The sequence below is a fragment of the Helicoverpa zea genome, chromosome 2 (assembly GCF_022581195.2).
Source record: "Helicoverpa zea isolate HzStark_Cry1AcR chromosome 2, ilHelZeax1.1, whole genome shotgun sequence".
Classification (NCBI taxonomy): Eukaryota; Metazoa; Arthropoda; class Insecta; order Lepidoptera; family Noctuidae; genus Helicoverpa; species Helicoverpa zea.
In genome coordinates, this window is record NC_061453.1 from 7,387,408 (window position 1) to 7,410,973 (window position 23,566).

The following is a 23,566-nucleotide window of genomic DNA, read 5'->3' on the forward strand; positions in this document are numbered from 1 at the left end:
TCAAAAATATATGACGTTGATAAGACATAACGCTCCGTTCCTTTTCATTTGGCTACTTCGCTCCGTAATATTGCGCAATTTAATTGATAGTCTAGATAGCTAGGAGAATAAAGTATAAGGAAAATTACTCTCAAATCCCTCTTAAAATGGTTATCAAAATGTGGCTAGTATCCGTATTACTGTGTTTCTTAAGCATCGATAAGTATAATATAATAAAGTATAATAAGAGTAAAAAAGTCCCTGCTCGACACAGTAGAAAAAGTAAATTAACAGATTAAAATTAACTTAGGCGCCACCTAGACGATTAATTAAATCGCGCAACACTATATTAAAATCACGCAATGAAAAATCTTTGACAACGAGCAACAATGTTCGGTGGACTAGTCTGGACGACAAAGGCCTAGAGTCTAGGCCCTAGACATTAATTAAAATAAAAGTTTAAGCTGTTTTAAATTTTACCCCGCAAACACTGCAAAATGAGGCTCATAAGTGGAGCTAGTCTATGATAAGATAATAAATACCATAAATACAAATAAATATAATCTTGCACTTTTGATAGTCTGTGGAACGGATCGAACAACTTCAAGTTTGGACAAAAAATACTTTGGCAAATTGAATACATGACACCTTTAATTACTGCTATTGCTGCAGCTCTACCTCCAAGCTTAGTTAATATTATTAGTGTTTTATTCATTCTTATCTACATGCTTGTGCAACACACCAATGCGTTAATTGCTCGTAATAAGTTTTATAATGAATTCATGTGAAATGGTGTCAAGAAAGATTTAATAAAATGTTCAAAAAGTTAAAGGATAAATTAGCTGAGGAGGTGAAGTCATCACCTCAAAGGATTCAGCAATTTGCCCAAGCTGCTCAGGTAAACTGTGTAATAAATAATCATTTAGTTAAAACACATCACTTCAACTTCAATTCTTGAACCTACAATAACTAAGCTACGTATTATACATAGTACCTACGTCGTTTACTATGCTATCATTAACAAATTTAATGTCAACTTTCACTTTTCTGATACCATAACATATTTTATGTATTATTCCTGATTATGTTATGTTAATTTGTAATATGTGTTGATCCAGGCTGCTGTGACATCGGCTTCCAGTAGCATTACTGACATCTCAAATAGTGATCTATTCTCTATTGGAGACAATGGTAAGTCATAAACTAATTATTTATCTTATAACTCTTGAACCATAGCAGATAGTGTAGATTCATATTATAGATAAGAACTCTGTGTAAATAATAAGTGGAAGATTTATACTAAGTTCAGTCTATTAATTTAAGCTCTCTATTTTATGAATGTAAGCTCTTTATTATAATTTTAATTTAATATCGTTTTTTTATAAACCAAGTAGTTTGTACAAATTGCTAATTCTATAGTCTGTTTTTTAATCTTGTAGACTAAACTGACATTACGAGTGTGGTCAGTTTATTGCAAATTCTTAAATAGTGATGTGGCACGACCGAAACTTAGCGTTAATAAAATCAAGTACTTATCGTTTTTTCACAATAAGTCATCCTGAAATAATGGGCTTATCCTTGACTAGCTTCTGCCAGCGGTTTCACCCGCATCCCGTGGGAACCTCTGCATGAACCCGGATAGCCTATAGCCTTCCTCGATAAATGGGCTATCTAACACCGAAAGAATTGTTCAAATTGGACCAGTAGTTCCTGAGATTAGCGCGTTCAAACAAACAAACAAACTCTTCAGCTTTATAATATTAGTATAGATGATTATGCATGGCATTGCGTGGTCAGATATCCCGGCAGTTTGTAGCACGTCGTGCAGCCGTGTGTACGTATGTGAATTGTAAATATAAAACTTTGAATGAATATTAAATTCGTCTATTATAGATAAAAAGTTACGATTCAACAAAACGGTAACATTATTTGTAACAGTATTTGTAAGTTTGACATTTTGCAAGTGTCAATTTAGTCTACGAGATTAAAAAACAGACTATAGTTACATGTTTATGTTAAGGGAAGTCACAATACCGTTATTATCATTTTAGTTATTCCTCTGCTGAGCCCAGGACTTTTTCAAAAGTTCTAAATACAGAATACTGGCTGTTGCCATGTTGATATTGATTGTATACTAATACAGTAAAGAGATAACACAAAACAAAATGTTGAGTTTGAATTTGTGTGTGAACGCCTAATATGTTAATATTATGTGATATGTATTGTAGCAATCAAATACCAACTTAATTTGTGTGCAAATAACTATTATAAAAGATTTATAACTAAGATAAGCTTGCCACACTCACACAATACAAGTCCAGGGTTCTTCCTGTTGTTTTATTTGATTACTGGATCTTACGTCACGGAATAAAGTTTTAATTACTGAGTTTAAAAAAATTCCAGATAACCAACAGCCTCGTTCCAGTAAGGCACAATCATCAACACAAAGCAATCAACAAAACGCATTCCAAGATGTTGCTCTGATGCAGCCGGTACAGTCCAGTGAATCCATGGACTACATGTCTTCACATGATATACTTGTAAGTATTCAAAAACCTTATCAATAAAGTTCATTATTTTGTTCAGATTATAGCACATTCCATTGCTGGCAGGTTTCTTTTTACTCGAATTCCAAGAACCATTTCATTTGTATGTATGTATGCATGTAACATTCTTTACCCCATATCATTAGCATGGCCCAATAGATTACAACAATCAATGTATTAATGCATTTGTTTGGATTACCTGTTATTAGAAATGTCACATTAAAATAAAAACATTGCGAATGTAAGACTGTCAACGAATGTCAAAAAAAAATTGTGTGCATGAAAAATTTTATGTACTAATATGTTTATTAATAAGTATCTTAATATGCCTTGCCTTTTCCCAACTATGTATGTATTTGTTACTTCTTCACATAAGTACAAAAAAATGAAACGAATTTTGTTAAAGTTGGCTATAACACTATAGCTAAGCTACTAGCTTATGTCTTATACATTAGAAAAACACATGCTACTCGTTATATGGGTAGAGGAAGAAGTAAGTCATACTTATCATTGCAGGACAATCAGAGGCAAAGACGACTATCGAATAGCTCATTTGCAAGCGATGTCTCATTCAGATTACCCAGCTATGAGACACCTTCTATGTATCATCTGCAGGTATGTTGAAATTAACTTGATTATTTTAAATATGTATAAACATATTTCAATGAGGTATAACAGTTAATACAATCAAAATAACACCTGATCATTTTATATCATATCTATTGTTTGTAGTCTGATATGGAGGTATCAGCAAGTGAAGCTGAAGAGAGAGGTTTTAATAGCGGCAATGTCAGCCTAGACCGGGTTACAAAAGAGCAGCTATATGCTGCTTACCGACGCACACAAGAACGATACACAAAGTACAGGACCCAATATGGTGACCTAGCACGTCATTATAAGTTACTAGAGAGAGAAAATGCTAAAGCAAGGGTAAGTATTTACAGACGTGGAAATAATAAATATAGAGGTTGGCAAGATACCTAATCCTGAATTTGTTTACAGAGTGTTTTAGTGGAAACACAAGACAAAGCCTTACGAAGAATATCTGAGCTTCGTGAACAGTGTGCTTTGGAACAAAGTGCCAAGGTAAGATGTACGACAATAACATCTCCAAATGAAGTCAAGCTTAATGAAACGTGCGACCTTTTTGATACAAAGATAAGGATAAGCCGTCCAAAGACCAAGTTCATGTGGTGTTGTTGCTCAGCTAACCACTAATATGTACCTTTAAGAAAATTCTAATATCTAGGGACTTCCATCCGCTCCTAGTAATTTGGGACTGCCTTCTTAGAGCAAACCGAACAGAAGGTAAGGTCGAAAGACGTAAATACAATTGAATACAACTTGTTTTTTTTTATTTACAGGCCCATCTAGAAAAAGCTCTTCGTATTGAAATTGAAGAAAAGGGTATGAAAATAGATGCACTTAATACTAAAGTGCAATTACTGCAAAGTAATTCCAATATTAGCAGTAGTAATGAAAACAATGAGATCAAACCTAAATCAAATGAAGGTGACGGTGATGTACAATTAATCAATATTGATAATGAAGTAACTGAGACAAACCAGGAATCTTCAGCTGCGGAAGTAATGGTTCTTAATACTAAGATAGAAAAAATGGAGCAGTTACTAAACAAGTACAAAGAGTCACTAAAACTGAGTAAAGAAAAAAATGCCCAAGTCAATACAGAAATACAAATTCTTTCAAATGAACTTGAAAACAAAAACAAAGAAATTGAACAGCTCAAAGTTCTTACTGATCAATTGGCAGAAGCCAATAAAAAAATCCAGGACTTAAATAACATAAATGAAGATTTACAAAATAAAATTAATGTCTACGAGTTCAACAAAACAAGAGAACAATCCACACTAGAAATTGACTTCCAAAAAGCCCAAGAAGAAGTAACAGAATTACGCGCTAAGATTGAAATATTTAGTAAGAGAGAAGAAGAATATGCCATCTCTTTAGCAGAAAATAAATTGAGTATCCATAAAGAATTGGAAAGTAAAGAATCAGAAATTAAATCACTTAAAGAACATTTAGAAAGCAGTAAGAAAGAAATACAATCATTAAATATAGTGATAAACGATTATAAAAATAATATTACATTACTTGAAGGAGAGCGTTCTAAACTAAGTCAAGATAGCTCAGAACTGAGCACAGCAAAATTAAAAATCGTAGATCTGGAATCTCAAGTAGCAGAACTATCTGCAAAATGCCAGAACTTGGAACAAATAAAGACAAAGGCTGATGAAGGATATAAATGTCTTCAGTTACAATTGAAACAAGAAAATGCTGAAAAATTAGCTATGATTGATCGTAACACTTATTTGGAAAATAGAAATACACAGTTGAGTGATGAGAACAGTAAGAAAAGTTCACAAATAGGGCACTTAGAAAGTGAGTTGCAGAAAAAGGATAAAATATTAAAAGACCATGCTGTAGAAGAAACAAAGAACGAAGAACTTTCGGAAGAATTAATGACATGGAAAGATAAATACGCAAAATTAGAATCAGAAATACAAGAAGAAAGGGATGAATTAATCAAATTGCAATCGGAAATTGAGAAACTGTTAACTAATCATGAATTACTGCAAAATCAAAATATTGAGTTCCGAAGAGTGGTTTCTGAATTAAAATCAGAAAATGCAATCATGCATGAGAAAGTCGTCAAAAATACAAAATTAAAATCGAATTGTTTCAAACTTGCAAATGAAGTTAAAGAAATGAAGAAATTAATTCATTTAGTTTCTAGTGAAGCTAAATCTTTGCAAACAATCAACAATGAAGCATTTTTCTCTCTTACTAAAGAAATAAATTATGCATTGAATAATATTTCATACAGTGAAGCTAATATAAATACGATCAAAATGAACGAACTAAATCTTGAAAAGAATAGATTGCAAGAGAAGTTAAAAACGACAACAGAACAACATCAAGCAATTACTTCTGAATTACAAGTTATAAAGGATGAAAATAACAACTTGAAATCAACCATCAACGAGTTAAACTTAGAAAAAAGCAGTGTAGATGACGAGTTAAAAAATATCACTGAACGGTATGAGGTGGTGGTAAATGATTTAAACTGTATTAAAGAAGAAAATGAAAATTTGTTGCATAAGTTAAATGAATATGAAAACAATTTCCAAAATCTGCAAATAGCTATGGACTTCGAAAAAACACAAAATTCCGATTTTAATGAGAAACTAAATTTGATAGAAAGCGAGAATCGAACATTATTAGAAAAACTTAACAGCTTAGAAAGTGAAAGAAGTATATCCAACAAGGAATTGGATACATTTAAAGATGTGCATAACAAAACATTGGAGGAATTTGAAGCTATTAAAAAGAAAAATAACGATTTATTAGACCAAGTAAAAGAACTGGAAAAAAATGCATCTAACATGGTCAGATTACAAGAAGATAATAAAACTTTAACATTGGAAAATATAGCATTGCAGAGTCGAGCTGAAAACATTGACGATAGTTATCAAAAATTGGAAATCGAAATCAACGACTTACGAAAGTCACATGCAGACATTGAAAAAGAAAAAGATCATTTGAATGAAGTAATTGAAAAATTGGAGGCAAGTTCATGTAAAAGCATTCAACATAATGAAAGTCAAACAGATGCAACAGAAGAACAATTAGCATCAGAACAAAACATACATCAGTTAGAGGGAACTAACAAACAGCTAAGCCTCTCATCAGATAATGAATTATCAGAAACAAATAAACAATTGAAAACTGATTATGATAATTTGAAAGAAGAAAACAGACGCTTAAAGTCTGATATTGAAGGTCTACAGACATATTTGACAAAAATATCAAAAGAAAATAGTGTTCTGAATGATAAGCTCCGGGAACTAATAGCAAGTGAACATTCAACTGATAATAGTGATATTTCCATGGAGTTTGCAGAACTGAACAAAGAAGTACAGTCGAGGAAAGAGAAGATTGATGACCTAATAAGAGAAAATATGCTTTTGGTTGAGGAAAATTTGGAACTAAAAGATCAAATACAGTCCCAAAACTATCCCAAATCTGATATAAATGATAATGGAAATGAGAATTTTAGGGACAAGTACAATAATTTGTTACAGGTGAACAGTGCATTAGAGAAACGCTTGAGTGATTTCGAGCAAATGAATAAATCAGTAAATGGTAATATGTTACAAATACAAGAAAAGAATGACAAATTAAAATTGACAAATGAGAAGCTTGAAATGCGACTTGATGAGGCTCTTGTTAGTCTAAGACATTTGCATTCATTACAAGAAAATACTGAGCTGGAATATTTGCGCAATATACTTTATGAATATCTCACCGGATCAGGAACACATTCCGTTACATTGGCTAAAGTTTTATCAGCCATTGTCAAATTTGATGATATGCAGACAAAACTGGTTTTACAAAAGGAGAAAGAAAGACAAGGGTTTGTAAGTATTAATATAATAACATTTTAATCTATATATGTTATGATTTCTACTTTATTTTTAAAAAATATATATGTACCTATATTTGTTTCAGTTACGACAACTTGGCATTATTTGAAACCAAATGCAGCAGAATATGATTTGTTACCTTTTATTCAAAAATGGTTTATTATTTTTTGTAAAATTAATCAAAATGTATATTTAAGTCACAGTCCATAGTGTTCTTATTTGTAAATTATTGTTATTTTGTTAAATTATAATTATGTACATGGAATTAAATGTATTTGTAACTACCCTTAGTTTACATTGCTACGCTGGCGGAAGGTAGTAACATCATATAAAAATACTAGAACAGGTTTTTTCAATTCCTTCCTTGAAGTCTGGTGTAATATAATATTTATATAATGCTTTTTTGTTAGGTTTAAAACTAAAAAGACAGATTCTTTTGGATATTTTATTTAAACAGAACATAAATTTTATTAAACAGGTGATTTAAATATCTTCAGTTTCACTTTCTGATCCAGGTTCTTCATCTGTAAAGTTAAAATCATCATCTAGTTCAATATTATCCATCTTCAATAACATATCTTCTATCTGTGCTTTCAATTCTGGAGTTAAAGTTTGTTTTCCATCTTCCTGTTTGCTTATAGTTCTGAAAGCAGAAAAATATAGTTATTTTTATTTTGTACTCTAATCTATTCTGCTTTTACTAGGTCAGATTTGTAGAAATTAATTACCTTAGTATAGTTCGTCTCTTTCTTTCTGGTAAATCCTTAAGCATAACTTTCAAATCATTATTGGGTATCTGTTCTACAGTTTCTGTTTCTTGACTCTGAAATTATGAGAAGTAAAATGCATAACAATCATCCTCCGAGCCTTTTTCCCAAATATGTTGGGGTCGGCTTCCAGTCTAACCGGATTCAGCTGAGTACCAATGCTTTACAAGAAGTGACTGCCTATCTGACCTCCTCAACCCAGTTACCCGGGCAACCCGATACCCCTAGGTTAGACTGGCGTCAGACTTACTGGTTTCTGACTATCTGTAACGACTGGCAAGGATGTTCAATGACAGCCGGGACCTACAGTTTAATGTGCCATCCGAAACACAGTCAATGGTGTCTAAGATATATTTAGAAAGTACATACAAACTTAGAAAAGTTGCATTGGTACTTGCCTGACCTGGGATCGAACCCGCACCCTCATACTTGAGAGGTTGGTCCTTTACCCACTAGGCCACCACGAAAATGCATAACAATGCACATTGCTAAAAGTATAGGTATATAATACAACTCCACAAACCAGACAAGTTATTAACCAATCAAACTTGACAGTATAAACACAGCGAGCAGAGGTCAGTTGTATTGCTGAGACTGGGCATGCAACTTCTTTATTAAAATCTTTAAAAATATTTCAAATTAAAAATTAAGGAGTCAGTAATTTAGTTACCTCGACTGGTTTGCAACACTTAGCGCATATGTGTTTTTCTGAAGCGCACTTACTGCACAACATGTGGTAAGCATGTTTTACTGTTTTCTGCTCACAACCCACACATTTACGAGGTGCAGTCAAAGGCTTGTACTTTTTGTATTTGATCTTCCATTCAAGTATATCTTTGCAGCGTTTGCATACCCCACTTATCTCCAATGAATTTAAAAATTTTGTTTTGTGGCTTGTATCATGTAAATCATTTTTGAATGCGGTTCTATTTTGATGTTTCTGTGGTCTTTTCCTTGTAGTATTACCCTTTGACGTACTCATTTTTATTTTGTCTAGATTGTGCGAGCACTTCGTATTATATTTTTGTAAATTACGAAATAATTCCGACTACAAGACTTTTAAAAACAAACTTTATAATATAATTTGCAGGTTATGCATCACAGACTGCTCTGACTACTGTCAGTCAGTGTTTTTTTTTTTTTTTGCCCATAGGGCAGGCTAAAGTCTTTCGACCATACTGCCTAGTCTTTCGTAGGTTGTCAGTCAGTGTCATTCATTAACAGATAACAATAAAACTAGCACAGACTCAAAAGTATGGATTCAGAATATTCACATTACAAAATATGAACATTTTCTGAATTTATTTGCATATTAATAGACATTCGTGTTTTCAATAACTATATGAGTATACAGTCGTCACAATCAGTGAGCAATCAATATTTCTTAATTCTGTACTGGGTAGTATGTACTCCTTTGCCTAAAGGCCCCAGTACTCGTTGGCCCAAGTGCGGCCAATACACGCCATCACCAGTGTGTACACGAGGTATTGGTGCAGGTTGGCGGACATTTGTCAAGGTTGGCGCGCATTCAGCGAGTTGTCGGTTTTTTGAGCACACATCAAAGGAATCGTGGCCCAGGTTGGCGTGAGGTGTTTACACATTCGGCCAATGTTTAGTTCGTCCACCGGCCGCTGAGGATAGTACACTTTTGTGTTGCGTATAACAATAAATAAAGTAGTAAATATAGTAGTGTAGTATAATATAAATATAGTAGTACAGTATAGTATAAATATAGTAGTGTAGTATAAAAATAAACAGCCGCAACCGTAACTACCTCGACGTCCATCGCAAGTGGATTGCCAGGCAGCAATGAGCCATGCGCCAATGTGTAAACACCATTTGATCGTGGCCTACATTAAAATTTGTGCATTGCAAAGCTTGGCCCAACACAGGCAAATGTGTACTGGGGGCTTAACGTGATACAAAGTTCGTGTGATGTCTCCTGTGGATGTCATGTCTCAATCTGTCAGTGTCACTGTGCTGTGGTGTGCCGAAAACACTGGAAATAATGAAATAAACTTGTACTGTACTGTTTGTATAATTTGTTTGTTAGCTCTTTGTTTTTGAAGTAGTGGGCAGATCGTAACGTTGCTGTGAAAAACATAAACGGAAATACATCAGAGTTAATAAGTTTTAGTTTGTGATTTTAAACAAAAAGTAAAATAAGAAAAAAATATACAGGTATTGAAGACCCTATTCTTAATAACAATGACTTTATCTACTCGAAGACTCGTGCAAATTGCTGCTTGGGGTGGTTTAATTGTCGGTGGTACTGGATTTTATTTACAAAATCGAATTATTGATAGGGTAAGAGGTTATGACTACTACAAAAGTGCGTTAAAAAAGTTACGAGCGCATCCAGGTGCCATCCACTATCTGGGAGAGCCAATAAAAGATAAAAGATTTAAGCTCAGTGATGCTGAAAATAACTTTTCTGATGGGAAAACCGCCAGATTCAGAATTCCAGTTTCTGGGCCAAAAGACAGAGGCACTTACTATTTTTGGGCTGAAAGGGATAGTGAAGAATGGAAAATTGACAGAGCAGAGTTAGAATTAAAATCTAATCCGGATGCTAGACTAGTTATAGTGAAATAATTCAAGTTATACACATATAGAATTGTGTTAGTGTAAAAATGTGCAATAGTAGTAATAAAAAACATTTATAAACTGAAAAAAATATTGTTTGTGATATCCACAACTATCCTTTATTTTTTTACAGGCACTAAGAATTAGATAAAAATGTTTATTGGGACATCAAAAGAAAAATTCTTTTATCACAATACTTTACTATGTCTTGTTAAAGCTATGGAAGGACAAAATATCACTGTGGATTTACGCAATGACTCATGTATCTGTGGCCAAGTCAATAATGTAGATGGGTAAGATAATAATAAGCTATTCATTTTAACTGATGACTTAAGTCATCTTTATGCTGATCAAAATTTAATGCAGAGCCTGTCCTCCAAGATCTAGTTAATAGGCACTAAGTTTTTGTTCACAGATATATGAATATTTCTTTTTCAAATGCTGTATATTGTGATCCTCAAGGGAATGAATACCTTTTTGAACAGTTATTTTTACAAGCACACAATATAAGATATGTACATGTCCCTGAAACTGTAAGTATAATCCTCGCTGCGTATGTTTACAATTAGAATGGTATTGATTTACATTTTTATTTTAATTGAAAATAATTAAACTTTTAGACATCAATATTATCAACTATTAAAAATGAGTTGGTTGGAAGCAAAAAGCCACTTCCTGATAAGAAAGACATCAATAAATCCAGAAAAGTGAAAAAGGCTCTAAAGCAGCACATGGAGACTGTAGCTTCATTGGAGCTGAATAAGTGATGTTGGTTGCTGCTTGGTACCTGTACAACATTCAAATAAAATATATAAAAAAATATCACAGTTTCTTCCATGTTCTGCCTTATACCCTACATCTACATTAGACAAGCTATAATTTTATTTCAGTGTAACTGTCTTTCCTCTAGTCCCTTACTGTTAGGTAAAAGGAAATTATTCTTGCCTCCACTTCAAACCCCTGTACTATTTATACAAACCCTCCCCCACCACTGTATGTTTTGTGCCAATATAGCAACCAGGAACTTCTTTTCCTTTGGTGTAGCTGACCACTTGGGTTGGTAATTTTAAATCTATGAAGGTATATTTAACTTCAAAGATTTTTTGAAAGAAGTTTGTGTCATGAGTAACAGAGCAATTTCAAACATGTGCTGAAGCAAAATAATGAGTGTCAAGGGTAGCTTCTCAGGTAGCATAATTTTTTATTCCAAAACATGCTTATCAATTCAAAATTTGGTAAAAACCATTGCCAACATCCCTTTCTTGCATAAACAATGCGCTTAATTACAAGTATCAGATTTTTGCCATTTAGTTAGAGCATCGAAAAAAATAAAAGAAATTTTAGTTTAATTCTGTATAGAAACATTTATTTTAGCTATCAATCAATTTAATCATAAAATTATAATAATTCAACTTAATAATAGAGATCTGCCTGGCTGGATTACTTGGTTTCAATGTGAATCTCGCATTACTTTATACTTTCCAGAGTGTAATGTTGACTAATACAATAGTGAACCAACTCTTAATTTTGCATAGAGATATATAGTGGAAGCTGGAAGCCGAAGGTTTGGTTGCAAAAGTTAATCTGGATTGTTAGGTCAACGATTGGAAAAGCGTAAATTCATAAAATGGTGTAGGTATAGTTTTCAAACATTGACTTCAGGTCACAACATCAAGCTCAATCACAACATGAAGCTCTGGCACACAACAAAATTAATACATCATCATCATCATCATCAGCCTATCGCAGTCCACTGCTGGACATAGGCCTCTCCAAGTGCACGCAAAATTAATACGAATTCTGCTAATTATGAAAAAGTTATTGAGTAACATGTACGAGTATATTCATAACACACACATTACTGTAAGTTAATAAAGGAAAACGAATCTTATAAGAGTTGATCCACTGTTATATATGAACTGTCTCAAAAATTATACTTGTAAAATAAGTAACCAGCTTTACTGTACTTTCAGGCAAAATATTATACAACAACACAAGTTTCTTTAGTCTCATAGATAAAATGGCAGTTACAAAATACCTTCAAAAAAGAAAATATTGATTTCGAATTATATCAATGTCATTTTTTCTACAGACTGAATAGATTATGACTAATTTAATCTATTGTTTAATTTATTCATTTTTGATTTTCATTAGAAGAATTGTATCCACATTCGTTAGACGGATTATTCTGTCGACTTTCATTTGTAATGGTTCCATCGTTGTTAATTGACATTGGATGTAAGCAAGTGCTTTCATTAGCCTTGTCTTTTCCAGTGTCTGACTTGTTCTCTCTGTTGAAAGTCATAGTGGAGTCGTGATTAAGTGCTGCGACGAAAGGTGCGGGTGTGTCATTGTGCACGGCTGCTATACGCAGCCCATTCTCTGTATAATTAGACAAATAGAATTTCTGTTTCTCATAACTGAAGTTATTAATTTTTAATGTTTCTTGTTCATATATATTGTCCCTGTTTTGTTGCTCATTCTGGAAAATTTCTTGGTTATTTGAGTAGTCTTGAACATAGTTATTTATAACTAAGTTTTTAAAGTCATATTTTTCTTGTTTCGCTGTTTGTAAGCTTTCATTTATTGGCGTTTTGTACGAGTTATCCATTTGTCCGTTGACGGCATAGTTTTCTTTCGACTGTGGCGTGCAATTGGACACTGTTTGTATGACGTTAGTATTTTGTTTCTTTTGTACGATAACAACTTGTTTAAATGAAGGTTTCATAGAGCGGTGGTTCATTGGCTTTTGGAACACAACATCATTGTCCTTGTAAGGTATAATTTGTGGTGAAGGCTGTGGATCTGGTGTTTGGCTGCACAAGTAGTTCGACTGGTTGATGCTGGTTATAATTGAGTTCGGGCTTGGTGATGATTGCATGACATTGGGGCGTTGTACAGCGTTGGGATTCAGAGTGCCTGTAATAAACGAAGATTTTATTAGTAAATAACATAAATGTAGGTAACTGTAGCAAAGATTTCATATGATGTTGTGATTCATTTATACTTCGTTTTCTATATGACATAAATACCAGGAAATGATTAAATAATCTAGTACGATGAGATGACGTCAACATTGTAAGGAAAATAACATAGCGTGATAGTACGTGGCAGCTATGCAACATTCGCCACAAGTGCCGCGTGACATCATTGATTAAAGTTCACACAGAGATGGATCGTCAGTGTACTAGTCAAAGATAACAACTGTGCAGGTTCGATGGTACACTTAATACGATAGCGATTCTGCGAGATCGGTTAAATTACCTTGGGGTTTGTATTTTGCGAGCTGGGCGTATACTTGTTTGATACGTTCGATGTTGACCTGTGACGCTTTCGAGTGGTCCACCATAGGCATCGGGTAGTCGCGGCCGATGATGCAACGCGCCGACTGCTGCACCGCTTCGGGTGCCACCCACGGCTCGTGGATGTACCTAGTCGGCATATTCTTCAGCGCCGGAATGTATCTTCTGTAAACAAAATAACCTTCATGTAGGTAAACCAAATCATTCCTGATAGTAATTAAAAGAAAAACAGACTTAAGACTTTTCATTAATAAGTGTGATGATATTCAAGATTGTAGTAGGTATACGTCAAACACAATACAAGCATCAGCGACGCGTCACAGAGTGCGTCACCATCTCGAGTACACAACGTAATAAAAGATACTGTACGTACTACTGGCTTATTACGTATTGAGATTTTCAATTGCCCGTATCTTAACCATATTAGGTATCTACCTGAATAATGTAAAATTATTATTTTATAAACTCAGTCTTCATCGTAACTCGTTACCCACTATATTTGACTTTATTGACATACCTGATAAAATCACCGTTAGGATCAGTTTTTCTGCCGAAACGGACTGGACAATAGCAGTGGAAAAATTGTTGGAAGAATGATGAGCACGATAGCCACATCCACATGCCCGCATTGACGGACCAGTCGGCGTCAAGAAGCAGTTCGTCGAACACCTGCAGGAACGGGGACCCTCCTCAAATTAACAGGAGTCGGTGGCACGGTGATCATATAAAAAGTTATTTGTTAGTAAACTCATTGCACATAGACAAACGATAATAAACCTTAAAGTAGCGAACTTAAGCCACAAATTTAGAATATCGCAAATCCATTTATATATAGAATGTTTGGAGTAGTCTTGTGATCAATTGAGTAAAACAAGTACAGTTCATAAAGTGAAATGTATTTTACATATTTTATGTGTCAGGTTAGTTAGATTCGGAATTGAAACTAGCAATTATAAATAACGAAGCTCCCCTTGCCTTCATTCCTTCTTCCCACGAGATCCATAAGTCGCCTCTCGTTAGGAAGCAAGCCACGGCATGCCTCGCTAAATGATGAATCCACCCTTCTTCTCTTAATTGAATCATTATCGCATCTATCCATGGGAAACCAGTTTGACCCTGAAATCAGTTACAGGCGATTATTATTGGAGTTTATTTATTTTTCTCGTCGAATGTCGTGCAGTCATTGCAAGATATACTTACACTAGCCCATTTCGCTAAAGCTTCTTGATTTTTTTCCCAAGGTATTTGGACACAGATAGGATTTCCTTCCATTCGATCAAAGTTAGGATTACGTGTGGCGGCACAATAGAAAAACTCCCTCCATAGTATTTGTCCATGAAGAGATAGCGGTGGTCTTACTCTTTTAACTCTTTTGTACAACTCCGTCAACTGATAATAGAATAATCTAGTTGACAAACAGCCAAACCTGAAATAGGGATTCTTTTACATGACGTACTTATATCAGTGTGACGAAAAAAATATGAATAAATCATTATAATTTATACCTTAAGTACGGTGATAAACCTGTCTGACTTGCCAACAGCGACTGCGGCGTCATTTTGGGTCTCCCGAATGAAGCAACCCATGCTTTTCTTTCGAGGTGTCTTTCTAACCTCGCAAGGGCTTCACTTTCTCCTCCGATCCAAACAGGTGGTTTTAAACCTTCAGTCTCGAATCCTGAATTTACAGTAAAGCATAAAAAATATGAAGAAAAAAATTAAGATTGAATATTATGTGTTTTCAATTATTTGTCGTAACATACCGAGTTCTTCAAGAGTGGGAACGCCAAATCGATCATCATGGTCATCGTTCAATGGCGTGGTGGCTCCGTTTAGCATTTGTGCTGATATGGGCGCCTCCGCCGGCGGAGGGGGAGGCATGCTTGCGATCAATGCTTGGAACTGGTGGTACGTAAGAGGCGCTTTGCCACCATTCCGTTCTATAATTCTGAAGAAACAAAAGTAAAATAAAATTTATAGCTGAAATTATCGGTATCATTTATTGCATTCATTCAAATTTTAAGAGTAAGATATCTTTATTTATATAGTTTTTTTTAAATACATCTAAGTGTATTTAAAAAAACTTGAGCAGTAAAAACTTACTGGTCTAACTTGTATAGAGTGTGAGATACGCGAGACGTGACGGTAATGCCAACTTCGCGACATTTGGACATAATATTGTGGTCCCGCACTCTGCCGTAAGGCTCGGGATCCTCTTCGAAGGTCAAAGCCGTGGTTCCCCATTCTCGAAACAATTTGGGTAAAGCGTCCGCTGGTTGCCCTCGAACCACGAACAGCCGAGAGTTAAGTTTCCTTAAGCTACTGTCCAAGTCTTCCAGACACTGCAGTAGAAACCTGTTGGCATAATCGATTGCTAAAAATAACAGTATTTTTTGTATAGTAATGCAAAACTACGTAATACAATAATGCGCATGTAATATATGTCACAAATATATTACGTGCGTGACGCCTACATGTGTTGTAGGTACTTATATGTATATGGCTGTGACTCACCCAACGCATGCAAATATTAAATGGAAATAAATTGTTCACAGGAATATCGGATTTTATAACTTTCTATTATTATTATTCAAAGCTTTACCTCCACTTGTTGATGCCAACATTAGAAGAGCTAGCGAACCAAGGATCAATAATGAATACACATCTGAAGGTGGCTGCGTCCAGCAAGCCCTCTCTTAACGCTGGGTTATCATGAAGGCGCAGGCCCTTTCGGAACCAGTGCACGATGTGCTTGCCGTTTGTCCGGCGAGCACTGGGCGGCTGCGGCGCGGCCGCTGTGGCCGGAGGCGCGTGCGTTCGGGCATTCGGCGCCGGCAGCGTCTCCGCGGCAGCTGACATACTTATGTAGTTACCCACATCGCACCTGGTGTAGAATAAGCTACTTTTGATATCTGGAATTGGTTTTTCAAATACACACTAGAGTAATTGGCAAAAAACCCCTGTACTTACGCGTGCGGTGCCACCACTACACGATCTCAATAACATGACTTTGCGTGACTGATGTGAAAGAAATTAATTGATGAGATACTTATTTTCTTGATAATATCATATGAAAAAAAGTTTGTATGAAGCGATTGTTTGATGAGATTACTTACTTAACTGTTATGAATGACAGTCCCCCGAAGGAAACAAAATTACTCAAAGTATAACATTACTTCACCACAAAGTACTACCTACTAATAGGCAGGCACAACAAAGGCAAATCTATAAATAGACAGTTGGCGGTCCCTTCGATGCTGAGGAGCTTCCGCGCTCCATCGCGTAAGGCGGTGAGATGTTAGTATTAGGTCTGCATGCAAGTATATCAAATTATAAGAAAACACGCCTAGGACGAAAAATACCGACGCGGTAACTCTCGGGTATCTGTAGTTCCGCGTAACGGGTGAACCTCAAACTTAAAACATCATCTCTCTATTTTGCTATAATATTTAACGGAACGGATCTATTCCTACAACCCTCAACCTCAACCCCGTCATCCAACGTGTCCCAGTTAAATGTATTACTTATTTATCCTCTACTATTTTATTACTCACCCGCGAGTTATTTTATGAAACCGTCTTCAATGACTTTGTAGAAATGAATACCTATATCTTTAATATAAGATATGCTGACACAATAGACTGGCTATTACGCAACATTAAGTTGTTTGATTTGTTTACATTTCGCTAAGCAAGGTGTATAATTTCCATAAGCACTTGTTCCATTCACTACAGTTTCTCACCTCGCCTTGTTATGAATGCATAAGCATGTAGGTACTTTAAAAAAACGTTGCTTTAGGAAACTGCCCCAATTTTTCTTTCTCGCACATAAGTAACCTTCAATAAAATAATAATTAAATAGCTTCATCCTTTCGGGACTAATACTTGCTAAAAAGATACTAGACTAGCGGTATTGAGTTCAAAGGTCATGTTTTCTTCTGTTATAGCTGTAGCCTTCAGTGAGAAAAAAGGGAAGGTGCTATAGATTCCGAAATCCCGACTATCTCTTTCCCACATTACAAGCTATACGATATTCCTTTTAAACATAAAGAAACTATATAATTGCTAAGCCAGAATACTCAGCGTTTGCCTAATATTACAGAATTCGAAATGGAGATATTCCATTAAATTACTGTTTTAGGGAAAAGGAAGAAGGAAAAATATTGTTTTATGAGTTCAGTTACCCAATTTTATGACATTTAAAAAGTCAAAAATAAATCTTTTGTATATATATGTCACCGTAAGATTACAAACATCGTTAGATTACAATCTATCTCGAGAGATTGTAAACTGTCGAATTATTGTAAACCGTAACACCTGATTGCAATTTAACGCATTATTTTTCGCTATATTATAATCTAGCGATGAGAAATTGTCAAATTGTCAACTGTCCGAAAGCTCTCCCTGATTGGTCAGTCTTATTGTAAGATCGAGAGCGATGTAGAGCGGTCAAATTGTCAACTGGCGTAGAACGGAATGCATCTTGCGCGCTGATTGGTAGAACGTCAAAAAAGACAATGTTCTTTGCAACTCCCGGTGTCACAGCTCTTTGACGTGCAAAAATAAGTGACGGTTTAATTTTTTATAAAATCAAAAATTGTACTTAATTTTTAAGACTCAAATTACACACAATTAAAAATTGTATTAAAAATTGAAGTTAGTGACGAAAACGAATCGCTGCAAAACCGACTCCACGTAGTCTTGTCTGCCCTACCCCTAGAGTGCAATTCAAAACCGCGTAGGCGCGGAGGGGCGAGGCGGCCTGCGAGCTGAGGCGCAGGTAGTTTCAGCGCTCGCCGCCGCGGCTGAGGCTGGCCGGCTCTGCCGGCCAGCAAGCCGAAGCTGCGGTGGTGAGCGTGAAAACCATCTGCGACGATAAGCTCGCATGGGACCGCCGGAGCCCCGCAGCGCCGGAGCCGTGACAGAAGTTATGCTTGCTGCATGTTGCATGCTTACTTCCATGCTGGGTCAATTAATATGGGATGTGTTATATTTTAAACAAAAAACTCAGTAGGTACGAGTTAAAAAATTAGAAGGTAAATAAATATTTTTATGATGTCATTTAATAGTATTTAAGAAGTTTACTGTTAGAATGCATGCTACAAATTTAGATGCAAAAAAATAACCATCATGCTGAGTTGTATTTAGAGTGGAAGATAACTCGTGGCTAAGATAGTATTATTTAGATGCTCGACGCTTTATTAATTGTGGCTGACTTAGTAATTTAGAAGGCAACATACATTTTTGGGGGCGAATAATGATATTAAAAAGAAGCCTGTTTAATTAGCACCCCTTTTATTTTATTTTTAAATATTAGTTTGTATTTGAAGACAAAATACCTAACTGTATTTTTATAAGAGTTACTTTTATATAAATTTAATACTTGAAGAATTTTTGAAGAGCATTTATTTTATTTAACTGACACCTCTATTTCATTCCTAACTCTACGGGAACTCCATGGGAACAGAACGGCTGGTCGTGATTGGTCGATCTTACAAAAAGACTGACCAATCAGAGAGAGCTTTCGGACAGTTGACAATTTGACAATTTCTCATCGATAGATTATAATATAGCGAAAAATAATGCGTTAAATTGCAATCAGATGTTACGGTTCACAATAATTCGACAGTTTACAATCTCTCGAGATAGATTGTAATCTAACGATGTTTGTAATCTTACGGTAACATATATAATATTACCCAATCGGATCGCTTCTAACCTGCGCGTGGCGGGACGAAGGACGGGAAACACTTATCTTACAACTCTATTTTCTATATCATACCTTGAAACTTAAAGAAATTCGTTTCTAGCTTTGCCTAGTCATTGATTTTTTTCAAGAGATAAAATAGCACGGGCTCCACTGAGCCCACTAAGAGGGGAGCATAGAAGTGCAAAGATTGAATAGCTAGTGACACAGTAAGCGTTATAACTGTCTCTCTATTTCTTTGATCTGAGGTGTCAATATTCAATGAAAAAGGCGTCTTAGTTTTTTTTTTTTTATAAAAAAATTTATATCATCACAATATTATGTCGTGGAAGTTACGAAATACGACGCTAACAAACCAGTAAAAAGTTTTACCGGTTTGCGAAATAGAAAAATCATAAGGAAAGCTTAGAAGTTCTCGGTGATGTCGTAATGTTAAAATGAAAGGAAATTTCCTGAAGTAGGTATAAGATTCATAAAGAATTGTTTACAAGAACAATAAATTCTTTTTCTTGCTTTCAAATGGGTTATGATGGGGAAATGTTAACAGGCACCTACTTACTTTTAACAAAGTTCATAGAATTTATAAGGCTTTTACATTTATTATTATGTGTAACTAAGTAAGTATTACAATAAAGTAAAAATAACTATTCTGGCAATAGGAGAGACACACATTATGCTTCAATTGGGAAAAGAAAAGCATGTTATTGAAAAAAAAAATAGGTAGAAAAACAGTTACCGCTGAATGCACAAGTAGATAGGTAGGTAGGTACCTACTTGTATTGCATTCAGCGGTAACTGCGGTATAAAGAACTGTAAAATTGGTAGGTAATGTTAATGCGAATTATTCGGGAAATTGAACATTTTGGATATAGATTGTTATGAATATATATAATTTAAAACATTGAGGAAAGACTGAAATGAAAACCCCCTCACTTTGCTTATTCAATGAAATCCTGCGGCCGTGAAAGCCACGTGAACGAACTAAAATAGCTACCATCATTGGCAGGCGTAGGGTCTAAAGTTTGCAAACGTTATAAGTATACCTCTGACTATTTTAATTCCTTCCTACTGATAACATAACGTAACTTAACGTGAATGTTTGTGGGTTATAGTGTTTGTCCCTCAAACTGGGTTTAACGGCTGAACTGATTTCGATGAAACGTGGTACCTAGCTTTCTTTTATCCGGCTGCTGGAATCAGTTCCCTTAGTAATCAAGTGGAACGCGGGAGGCCGCTAGTCCGCGCTGGGACTCCGACTTGTCCCGGGTCGCAGCATTATACTGAGCGAGGGCCGTTTTGCGCGCTTTAAGACGCATATTTTCCCCTTCTATTATTATTTCTGTATAATATGTCTAATTTTAAGTGTGTGTTTAAGTCTTTTGTTGCACTAAAATTTATTTTCTTTCTTTCATAAATAAATCATCAATGAAAATAATGCTTTCCTAATTTTTGCCGGTCCAACTTGCAAACGGGCAATAAGTATCCAAAATGTGGCTACACCGAGTTTTAGCTGACTAAAATAGCGGTTAGAAGGTGCAGCCGCAAACTAGGTGTTAATAGTGTATCTTATTTATCATCAGCCTAAACTAGGTTTTTAGTTCATTTGGAAACTAGGTATTCAGTTAGGACTTTGGTTTTGTTTTTAATCTCTGCCCAAAAAGTAGGAGATTCCCAATTCGAAAGTTTTTTTTGTTTTTGGGGAGAGCATAACTCCCTCGTTTTTGCAGACCAATTGAATGAAACGATTTTAACAATTATTTTTTAACAGACTTCTCAAAAGAATTTAGTTCTCAATTCGTCGGGTTTTTTTTTATGTAGTTATGATTCACGATTACTTAAAGACGTCTTAAAAAATATTTTTTAGTGCCATACTCATCGGGGTTGAAATAAAAAACTTTTTACAAAGCAAATAGAACCAACTTCTTAAAACCGTTTTTAGTGCATCGGCAAGTTGTTTATTGTTTGAAAGGCTAACTTTTAAAATGGCCCCACTCCAGGATCTGAAGATCAATGGTGATGGTGGAAACATTGGAAACCCTGAAAAATCGCGAGGAACTCATGATAATTTTAAGCACACATTGAGTAAAACCTGAAATTCAGGTGTAGCTCTGTCTGATGGTGAACACAAAACAGTGATTTAGATCTGAGCTCATGATAAGATGAAAGAGAGACAATTGTATGTTTGACTTACCTTGAGTTAAGGCTTATTTTATTTCTATTGATGAGAAATTTACTTCCTACTTTACTATGGAGACTGTTATAAATACAGTTCAGAGAAGTCCTTGAAGGTAAACTTTCACCTCTACAATATTAGCATAGAAATTACATAGGAACTACATAAAAGTTGACGAAGTGCGAGTCAGACTTGCACACAAAGGGTTTCGTACCATTATCTGTTGGATTGGCAAAAATCACCTTTGTTGCATGAGAGCACCCTAAAATATTTAATTTATGGTGGTTATCAGATTTTTTTGTTATAGTGATAACAATAATACATCTCATGCGATCAACTGCCTGAACATCACTGTTCATAAAATACAACCTCATGATAGACAGACAGAAGGCAGTCATAGTAATAGGTTTCGTTGAAACTTATGTATTGTCTTTTCATCTATACATATAAAAGAAAGTTGTGTTAGTGTTTAACTCAAGAATAGCTGAAATGTTTGAACTGAAAATTAGAGGGAAGGTAGCTTAGGTCCGGGCAAAGGACATAGGATAGTTTTTTTCACCATCCGGCTACAGGAAGCCACACTAAGGTTAGACACTTCAATCATTTAGTCAATTCACATTTTCGTGATGATTTTCCTGTAAATCTTAATGAGTGCTTTCATAAGAGTGAGCACAAAAACAACTTTTTAAATATACTTTTTATGATGAATAATAAGACAAACAAAAACATATACAGTTTAACTAAAATGCAGATTGAAATCAACTGCAGTTAATAAAACAATATTTTCATAATTTTATAACCAGTTGCCAGTTTTAGGATGATCCTTAAAAGCAAGTAAATACAGAATATAATTTAAGGAATGAGATATTTACACAACAATGAAATAATATAAGATACTATGAATGTTTACATACTACATAAAATTGAATAAGAAACTCACCTCTATCAATTTCCATATAATAAATTTCAGATCACAGTCCAGTAAAATATATTACACAGAACAAACTTGTAACAAGTCAATCACTAAACAGTAACAGTATTGTTAATAAGCAGCTCTCAAAAATTACAACTTCTCATCACCAAGTAGATACAACAAATCAAATTAACTAATCCCACTGAAAGGTAAATAGCCTTAGTTATTTAATTTTAATGCAGTCACAGGATTTAACTCCTTCTAGAACGTTTAGTATATACTACGTCTGTTTAGAGCAGGAGGTAATCACAGAAGCGGCGAACAAAACTACTGAATTAAGAGAATTATAGAAATGTCAGATCCGTCCACGCCACTTGCAACGTGACCACAACGTGACCTAAATGTTTGTATTATGCAGAAGTGTGTGTGTGTGCGTGTGTATTTTAAAGACGTAACAAACTTTAAGCGCACCTTAATTAACAAACCCTGCTAGTGACAGACTTTGGGTACTTGAATTTAGTACCAAACCGAATTGTTCAGTGGATAGACGATCAAAAAAACACTGTTTTAATTATGAATAATGAAATTGTTCGAATTTTTTTTCCAAGTTCAGATCAACAATGCTATTTTTGTCAAAGTGACACTGTCATTCACTGACAAGATAACTATACCGTCTCAGCCGTCAAATTCGTCAAATTCAAATGATCGTCAAAGTGGTATCGACCGTTTCGTGCAGAAAGTATTATAAACTGACAGAATGTGGTGAAATGTGGGTATAGTTTTCATAATATAGCATTATGAGGCTATGCTATTATAAATAAAGCCAATCCTCACACAAAAAATATGAAAAACTTATTTTTAGAAAAAAAAACTTAATGGCAGGTGGCGTGCTTAACGAATAAACTCAAGTTATTCTTTACGCTAAAACGGCTGAACCGATTGTAATGCTCGGAGATAATAATATTTAAGTGTAGTATGAGTCTAGTACATGTGTAAGTGTATAAATAAGCTATGGGTATCCTACGACAATATGCTATTTTATATCCGTGATTGTTAGATATAGTTATCTCGGGACACTGACTCAGTCGTTTGTGGTATCTAGTTTTAACAAAAGCATGGGAGTTCCTTCCTTTAACTTATTGAAAATCAA

General features: G+C 34.8%; 4 protein-coding genes across 11 annotated transcripts; 2 read left to right on the forward strand and 2 right to left on the reverse strand.

Moving 5' to 3' along the window:
- Positions 1–557: 557 nt before the first annotated feature.
- Positions 558–7,254, forward strand: LOC124638851 (golgin subfamily A member 4-like). The gene is made up of 8 exons (XM_047175978.1): positions 558–877; positions 1,098–1,170; positions 2,383–2,519; positions 3,042–3,140; positions 3,258–3,455; positions 3,528–3,611; positions 3,890–6,964; positions 7,056–7,254. Exons 1-8 carry the CDS (start codon positions 794–796, stop codon positions 7,077–7,079), a joined length of 3,774 nt encoding a protein of 1,257 aa, XP_047031934.1. The 5' UTR covers positions 558–793; the 3' UTR covers positions 7,080–7,254.
- Positions 7,255–7,401: 147 nt separating this feature from the next.
- On the reverse strand, positions 7,402–8,876 carry LOC124638997 (uncharacterized protein C9orf85 homolog). Its single transcript, XM_047176204.1, has 3 exons — positions 8,408–8,876; positions 7,699–7,793; positions 7,402–7,613 (listed from the first exon to the last, which is right to left on the reverse strand). The coding sequence occupies exons 1-3, from the start codon at positions 8,717–8,719 to the stop codon at positions 7,454–7,456; spliced, it is 567 nt and encodes a 188-aa protein (XP_047032160.1). The 5' UTR covers positions 8,720–8,876; the 3' UTR covers positions 7,402–7,453.
- An 816-nt stretch (positions 8,877–9,692) lies between these two features.
- Positions 9,693–11,145, forward strand: LOC124644676. The gene is made up of 4 exons (XM_047184182.1): positions 9,693–10,323; positions 10,471–10,616; positions 10,739–10,856; positions 10,944–11,145. Exons 1-4 carry the CDS (start codon positions 9,946–9,948, stop codon positions 11,088–11,090), a joined length of 789 nt encoding a protein of 262 aa, XP_047040138.1. The 5' UTR covers positions 9,693–9,945; the 3' UTR covers positions 11,091–11,145.
- Positions 11,146–11,661: 516 nt separating this feature from the next.
- LOC124637045 (cryptochrome-1-like) lies at positions 11,662–23,081 on the reverse strand. Of its 8 annotated transcripts, none has more exons than XM_047173394.1 (11): positions 22,888–23,081; positions 22,444–22,526; positions 16,227–16,536; positions 15,728–15,979; positions 15,388–15,572; positions 15,131–15,302; positions 14,826–15,051; positions 14,601–14,741; positions 14,143–14,294; positions 13,588–13,790; positions 11,662–13,242 (listed from the first exon to the last, which is right to left on the reverse strand). In XM_047173394.1, the coding sequence occupies exons 2-11, from the start codon at positions 22,457–22,459 to the stop codon at positions 12,458–12,460; spliced, it is 2,442 nt and encodes an 813-aa protein (XP_047029350.1). In that variant the 5' UTR covers positions 22,460–22,526; positions 22,888–23,081; the 3' UTR covers positions 11,662–12,457. The 8 variants fall into 8 exon arrangements, with proteins under 8 accessions (XP_047029350.1, XP_047029322.1, XP_047029344.1 ...); XM_047173366.1 differs by having other exon boundaries at positions 22,444–22,618; XM_047173388.1 differs by having other exon boundaries at positions 22,444–22,677.
- Positions 23,082–23,566: the final 485 nt, after the last annotated feature.

What these genes read in the sequence shown, in the direction of transcription:
- LOC124638851 (XM_047175978.1), top strand. Translation starts at nt 794, where the DNA reads ATGTTCAAAAAGTTAAAGGATAAATTAGCTGAGGAGGTGAAGTCATCA. An exon ending in GAGAAAATGCTAAAGCAAGG is followed by an intron (nt 3,456 to 3,527) that starts GTAAGTATTTAC and finishes ATTTGTTTACAG; the next exon opens with AGTGTTTTAGTGGAAACACA. An exon ending in AGAAAGAAAGACAAGGGTTT is followed by an intron (nt 6,965 to 7,055) that starts GTAAGTATTAAT and finishes TATTTGTTTCAG; the next exon opens with TTACGACAACTTGGCATTAT.
- LOC124638997 (XM_047176204.1), bottom strand. Translation starts at nt 8,719, where the DNA reads ATGAGTACGTCAAAGGGTAATACTACAAGGAAAAGACCACAGAAACAT. An exon ending in AGTGTTGCAAACCAGTCGAG is followed by an intron (nt 7,794 to 8,407) that starts GTAACTAAATTA and finishes TCATAATTTCAG; the next exon opens with AGTCAAGAAACAGAAACTGT. An exon ending in AAGAGACGAACTATACTAAG is followed by an intron (nt 7,614 to 7,698) that starts GTAATTAATTTC and finishes TTCTGCTTTCAG; the next exon opens with AACTATAAGCAAACAGGAAG.
- LOC124644676 (XM_047184182.1), top strand. Translation starts at nt 9,946, where the DNA reads ATGACTTTATCTACTCGAAGACTCGTGCAAATTGCTGCTTGGGGTGGT. An exon ending in CGGATGCTAGACTAGTTATA is followed by an intron (nt 10,324 to 10,470) that starts GTGAAATAATTC and finishes ACTAAGAATTAG; the next exon opens with ATAAAAATGTTTATTGGGAC. An exon ending in ATGTACATGTCCCTGAAACT is followed by an intron (nt 10,857 to 10,943) that starts GTAAGTATAATC and finishes TTAAACTTTTAG; the next exon opens with ACATCAATATTATCAACTAT.
- LOC124637045 (XM_047173394.1), bottom strand. An exon ending in CTTTAGCGAAATGGGCTAGT is followed by an intron (nt 14,742 to 14,825) that starts GTAAGTATATCT and finishes AACTGATTTCAG; the next exon opens with GGTCAAACTGGTTTCCCATG. An exon ending in CGCAAAATACAAACCCCAAG is followed by an intron (nt 13,243 to 13,587) that starts GTAATTTAACCG and finishes CGTTTATTACAG; the next exon opens with GCACTCTGAATCCCAACGCT.